General features: G+C 42.7%; 1 protein-coding gene across 1 annotated transcript; it reads left to right on the forward strand.

The window, feature by feature from the left end:
* The first annotated feature begins 1816 nt into the window (after window positions 1-1816).
* On the forward strand, window positions 1817-6317 carry LOC109888585 (diencephalon/mesencephalon homeobox protein 1-B-like). Its single transcript, XM_020479744.2, has 4 exons — window positions 1817-1976; window positions 2156-2334; window positions 2888-3275; window positions 3473-6317. Exons 1-4 carry the CDS (start codon window positions 1823-1825, stop codon window positions 3907-3909), a joined length of 1158 nt encoding a protein of 385 aa, XP_020335333.1. The 5' UTR covers window positions 1817-1822; the 3' UTR covers window positions 3910-6317.
* Window positions 6318-6668: the final 351 nt, after the last annotated feature.

The raw sequence follows: 6668 nt of genomic DNA on the forward strand, positions 1-6668 counted from the left end.
ATAAATTATAAATAAATTATAAATCAAGAAATGTATAGCATTCAGACATAGATCTTAGTAAATGTTCATGCTCCTGCATTTGGTGACAATAAGAACGTGACTTTATATAAGGTATATCCAGGTTATCAGCGTTCATTCTGATTATTATTATGATTATATTAAGCTTTTATTACCAATTTTTATGTAACTTCGAGCATTCTACATTTCTGCATGATCAATTACACGCTGAAATGTTAAGGTCTTGATAGCGGTCTGATACTATGATTTTGGTACTGTATTTAGCTTTATTGTTGGGGTACAAATTCCCGCTGTCACCCTTCTGGCTTTTCATTCCCAAGAGCATATAAAACAAAATAATACCGTCGGCTGTATAATCTTTTCGACATACGTTTCAACTCGATGTAAGCCTACTAGACGAAGAAAAAATACATCCAAAAGTGGCATATTGTAATCCACATTTTTGAGGGATTAAAATGATATTCAAACAAATATTATTGTAGGCCTAGATAGTTTTTACAGAATTGTTCAAAAAATTGAACGCAATATGAACGCACATGAAGCTAGGCCAACTTTTCTTACAATTAAATAAAACACTAAAACATGATTCGTTTTGACTTGTTTAATTCTCAGGATGCGATTAAATTCGGAACGCACTGACCAACTTCTGATTTATGTGATAGGTAGCCTTTTCAACAGCAGGCTTGGGGCATTTTCTATCGTAATCTATAGGCTTAATCTGTGTAAATAAAAATGGTTAGTTATGCTATTATGCACGCTATTGTGCTACACATTATGGATAATGACAATAATTAGGCAATTTATAGGACTCAATGAAAATATGATAATATCATTTAATAAATGAGTCTGGTCACACCAATTTATTTTGTGTGCTTTTTCAGAGAAAAGTCCCTGATTAATTTCTGATCATTGTGTAGTTTTCTGTTGAGGTTTTTAAATTCTGCTAGCGCTGTAGGGGACCTATAGTTTGCCTATTTAGTAGGCCCGCGTCGCTTAGCTATTCAGGCGCAACGTCAAGTGCGACATTAAATGAATGAATATCAATATCAGCATTAATGTTGCGATAACACAGGAGAGTAGGCTAATTATTTCACACATCCCCTCGGGCTTTAGTGGGGGGAACTCTCATGGGAAGGACTGGTTAAATAGCGAGCTCTCCGTGGGAAAAGGGGTTTATAGGTTTAGTGGCTGGCTAGGTTTCTCAATGCCGTCATATAATAATGTCACTCTCAGCTTGAATCATCTTAAAGAAACAGATTTACAGTTATAGACATATAATAACTGATGTAATATTGGATCATGTCCAAATGCAGCTTCACCATTAGGATATTTGAAATCAGCTACTGACATTTTTAATAAAATGGGCGGCAGGTATCCTAGGTTAGAGTGTTGGGCCAGTGATGGAACGTCGCTGCTTGAAATACCCGAGACGACAAGGTGAAAAATCTGTATGTGCCCTTGAGCAAGGCACTTAACACTAATTTGCTCCAGGGGCGCCTTACTACTTACTACTATGACTGACCCTGTAAAACAACACATGTCACTGCACCTATCCGGTGTATGTGACAATAAAACACCTTAAATGAATGGAAATAAAAAACGAAGTTTAATATAAATACATAGCCTGCATAAATACAAGTGTAATACAAACATGTTCGATAATAATTTAGGCCTACATTTGCAGCCCAAGACTTGCTTACAGGTACATAAATCAAACACTGATATTACTGGTTGTACTAATTCAACAATAACGAATTGTTTGAAACAACAATTTATCCCTCTGTATTAACAGGTGACAGCAGCCATGCAGCACTACGGAGTGAATGGATATTCTCTCCACGCCATGAACTCACTAAATGCCATGTACAATCTTCACCAGCAGGCGGCGCAGCATGCCCAGCACGCGCCCGACTACCGACCGTCCGTGCACGCACTCACGCTGGCAGAGAGACTGGCTGGTAAGAACTGGTTGCACATTTATTCATTCTACTGCGTAGAATAATGCGTAATGTGTTCTTGAGTTCAATGCAATAAATTGTTACATTGTTTCAGAAAGGCTTATTGATAAGCACTATATGACCTGTTCCTCAATTAAATTGGCCCAATCTCTTTTCCTTCAACGGCTGCACATTTCAAGACATAATCCTCGAGGCCCGGTATGGCTCCCAGCACCGAAAGCAGCGACGCAGTCGCACAGCCTTCACTGCCCAGCAGCTGGAGGCCCTGGAAAAGACCTTCCAGAAGACCCACTACCCTGACGTGGTGATGCGCGAACGCTTGGCCATGTGTACCAACTTACCAGAGGCCCGTGTGCAGGTGAGGATACTACTTAGTCAAAATAAATAAACTATTTCACCTGTATCTTAACTTTCAGTATTGGTTGTGTAGAAGAGGGGGAGTGTGGGTGATGAAGAGAAATACTTACTTAACCGTCTTCGTTGCTGGGGGAACATGGGACCATGCTAAAGATCTCCAACGTTGCTGGGGGAACATAGGACCATGCTAAAGATCTCCAACGTTGCTGGGGGAACATAGGACCATGCTAAAGATCTCCAACGTTGCTGGTGGAACATAGGACCATACTAAAGATCTCCAACGTTGCTGGTCTCAGCTGCTTTTTTTTTGCTCCTGGCCATGACAAGTGGATGTTTTTGAGTTCCGCTGTCAAGGAGTTCAAATGCAATTAGTTAAAATGATATTATTGAGAATTATTTTGTCAAATTTACAGGTTTGACACACCAAAGCCATGTAACAAATCACCAAAATGGACATTATCAGAAGCCTTGGCTATTAGAGAATTATAGTTTATTACAAAGTGATGCAATTATGTTTATTACTGTATAACAACTGAAATCCGTCCTCTCACCAGGTGTGGTTCAAGAACCGCCGCGCCAAGTTCCGCAAGAAGCAGCGCAGCCTGCAGAAGGAACAGCTCCAGAAACAGAAGGAGGCCAACAGAGAGGGAGGTGACGAGGAAGAGGTCAAGACCACCGACCTGTCCACCCAGACATCTCCATCCTCCCTCTCGGAGACCATGCGGCCCCAGCCTGCGGAGATGAGTGTGGAGGTGAACGTCACCTCCCCGGAGGCCTCGGACAGCGAGTCGGCTGCAGAGGACAACGGTGAGGGAGATGAGGAGCTGAAGTGGGAGAGGCTGCAGGATACTCAGCAGCATCAGCAGGAGGTGCAGCAGGGGGGTGCAGGGCTGCAGCCGGGAGGAGGATCTCCATCCTGCAAACGCTTCAGCCCCACACCAGGTGAGAAATCCCATAGACAAATAGACATATGTATTTATTATACTGTAGATGCACATATGTCCATTTTTGTTAGAGTGCTCATCCCTTATCTGCAGGACTTCAATGTATTCTATATTATTATGAATTAGTCTTGAAAGCGGAAAATACATCTTTCTCTCTAAAATAATAAAAACTATAATAAAATCTCTCTCTCTCAGACTCTCCCTTCCTCCCCTCCTCTAGCAGTGGCAACAGTTGTGTGTCCCAAGGCTCATATGCCTCATCCCCCCTCAGCCTCTTCCGTCTGCAGGAGCAGTTCCGCCAGCACATGGCTGCAACCAACAACGTGGTCCACTACCCCTCCTTCGACATGAGTACCCCCTCCTCCCTGCCCTACCTGGGCATGAACGTCAACATGCCCTCCCCCCTGGGCTCTCTGCCCTGCCAATCTTACTACCAGTCCCTGTCCCAGGCATCCATGTCCCAAGTGTCCATGTCCCAGGCCCAGCAGGTGTGGAACAGCCCCTTGACGGGTCTCCAGGCCCCTCCGAGCAGCCGACCCAGCCTCAACAGCAAGACCACCAGCATCGAGAACCTGCGTCTGAGGGCCAAGCAGCACGCTGCCTCCCTGGGCCTGGACACGCTACCCAACTGACCCCCTGGACACGCTACCCAACTGACCCCCTGGACCTGCTACCCAACTGACCCCCCCAGGGCAGGGCAGCTAACCGAGACACAGTCAGATGTTATGACCCTTTCTACTGACTGGACATTAGACACTGCACCAGTTTTGTACACTGGGACTGCATGGGACTGGACATTATAGACACTGCATCAGTTTTGTACACTGGGACTGCATGGGACTGGACATTAGATAAGAACCCTGCCGGACTATACTTATTTTGACACCCTTGCAGGTGAGATACATACACCCAGTGCAACCTCACTACTATACTGAACACAAATATAAATGGAACATGTAAAGTGTTTGTCCCATGTTTCATGAGTTCAAATAAAATATCCCAGAAATTTTCCATACGCACAAAAAGCACATTTCATAGTCAAATTTGTTTGCATCCCTGTTAATGAGCATTTCTCCTTTGCCAAGATAATCCATCCACCTGATAGGTGTGGCATATCAAGAAGCTGATTAAACATCATGATTATTACACAGGTGCATCTTGTGCTGGGGACAATAAAAGGTCACTCTAAAATTTGCATTTTTGTCACACAACGCCACAGATGTCTCAAGTTGAGGGAGAGTGCAATTGGCATGCTAACTACAAGAATGTCCACTAGAGCGGTTGTCAGAGAATTCAATGTTAATTTCTCTACCATAAGCCACCTCAAACATTGTTTTAGAGAATCTGGCAGTACGTCCAACCGGCCTAACAACCGCAGGCCACGTGTAACTACGCCAACCCAGGAACTCCACATCCGGCTTCTTCACCTGCTGGATCGTCTGAGACCAGCCACCTGGACAGCTGATGAAACTGAGGAGTATTTGTGTCTGTAATTAAAGCTCTTTTGTGGTGAAAAAGTAATTCTGATTGGTTAGGCCTGGCTCCCCAGTGGGTGGGCCTGACTCCCAAGTGGTTTGTCCTATGACTTCCCAGGCCCACCCATGGCTGCACCCCTGCCCAGTCATGGGAAATCCATAGATTATAGCCCAATGAATTGATTTCAATTAACTGATTTCCTTATATGAACTGTAACTGGGTAAAATCGTTGAAATTGATGCATGTTCAGTATACTTCCTACCAAACCAGTTGGACCAGACTTCAAGTGCTACACTCCTAAATCACAAAGCCTTCATCTCATATGGGTCAAATGCATTATGGTCGTCTACAGTATATCTGATGATCTCAACACTAGAAGTGGTGAGGGTGACCATAATATTAAAGATGAGCTTTGCAGCACAAAGATATAAATGGTACAAAGATTGAATCAAGATTCCAGCCTCAGATGAAAACTTCCATTCAAACATTTACAACAGGACAGACTGGCCAGTTCAATAGCCTACAAATCCCACAATGCCCTGCACCTGGCAGATGGCTAGTACTTCCTGTTTTAGAGCTACATCCAGAGAGGAAGAGGCGAAGCAAGATGGTTCACTCCGCCCAAAATCAGTCCACGAAAACAAAACTAGGGAGACATTTTTGTATGGAGGTCAATGAGTGTTGAATTATGGTGAACAAAAAATGTAATTGCTAATTTGCTACCGGAGGCTTATTTGATTGAATAAAAGTGTCAGTGGATAGGTTGCTATGAATGCACTGATATAAGTGGATGCATGTGGCATTTCGAAAAAAAAAAGATATAGTAAATTACTTTATATAGGAGTTGCCTGTTGTTCACATGCGTATCTGCCCTCTCATTGGCTAAAATGGTCTAACCTGATCTTGCCTCCTCCCGTCTGCCTTCCATCTTCGAGGAAATGTATTTCCATTGTTAGAGCAGTCACTAGACTATCTAGTCAATATAATAGATCTTTGCTACATCCCACCTGCAAGAATTTATTCCACATTGTACTGTAAATACCCCTCCATGTTTGTTTCCATCCCATCTGCTTGGTTAGGGAGTGTAAGTTGGTGTCTCCTTTTGTGTCGGAGTACTTACAAGAGACATTCAACCTATTTTGACATTGTTCCATTGCGGCTTAATGCAAAGGACCCCCCTAGTAGAACGAGCCAATACCTGCTCGGTACAGATGAGTCTATGGAATCCTACAGGGGGAACAGAGCGACGTTCAAATATGAAACTGTTCAACCTATGTTATGTTCACCTGGGTGCCAGGCTGTTTCTGCGTTCAAGAGCGTTGGTACATCCTTAAGAAGACAAGAAAAAAACTTGGTGTTGTTGACTAAAGCAGAAACGGACTGGCACCCAGGCCATAGCTACACTATATGTATTTTATCATTGTAGATCCCAGACGTGTACTTGTCAATTTTTTACTTAAATGTGAGTCATTTATATGTTAAAATGCAAGGGAATAAACCACATGCATGAAGACTGATTGGTTAATGAGATTATTATTTTAGAGGTTTATTAAAATTATGCAAATGACAATTTATGAATGGTTTTACAATTTGGTATGAACAATTTTGTAAATACATCACAGGCTACAGAGGACAAACTGGTTTGAACTCTTATATTGTACAGGGAAGACGGCTTTAAAACTACTGTATCTGCACAAGAGTGCACACACGTAGGAACACACACACACACACACACACCGTACGCACGCACAGACTTCCTAAAAGTTACAACTTTAGGAGAGACCATTCAGTATGAAATTTATACAATACAAACAACACAGAGCAAAAATATAAATGCAACATTGTGTTAAAGGATTTTTTTTCTTCCGTTTATGTTTTGGAGGTTGGACTTTAGCACGTATAGATCATTAGCACG

This window comes from Oncorhynchus kisutch, linkage group LG4 (assembly GCF_002021735.2).
Source record: "Oncorhynchus kisutch isolate 150728-3 linkage group LG4, Okis_V2, whole genome shotgun sequence".
NCBI lineage: Eukaryota > Metazoa > Chordata > Actinopteri > Salmoniformes > Salmonidae > Oncorhynchus > Oncorhynchus kisutch.

What these genes read in the sequence shown, in the direction of transcription:
- LOC109888585 (XM_020479744.2), top strand. Translation starts at nt 1,823, where the DNA reads ATGCAGCACTACGGAGTGAATGGATATTCTCTCCACGCCATGAACTCA. An exon ending in GCTGGCAGAGAGACTGGCTG is followed by an intron (nt 1,977 to 2,155) that starts GTAAGAACTGGT and finishes GCACATTTCAAG; the next exon opens with ACATAATCCTCGAGGCCCGG. An exon ending in ACGCTTCAGCCCCACACCAG is followed by an intron (nt 3,276 to 3,472) that starts GTGAGAAATCCC and finishes TCTCTCTCTCAG; the next exon opens with ACTCTCCCTTCCTCCCCTCC.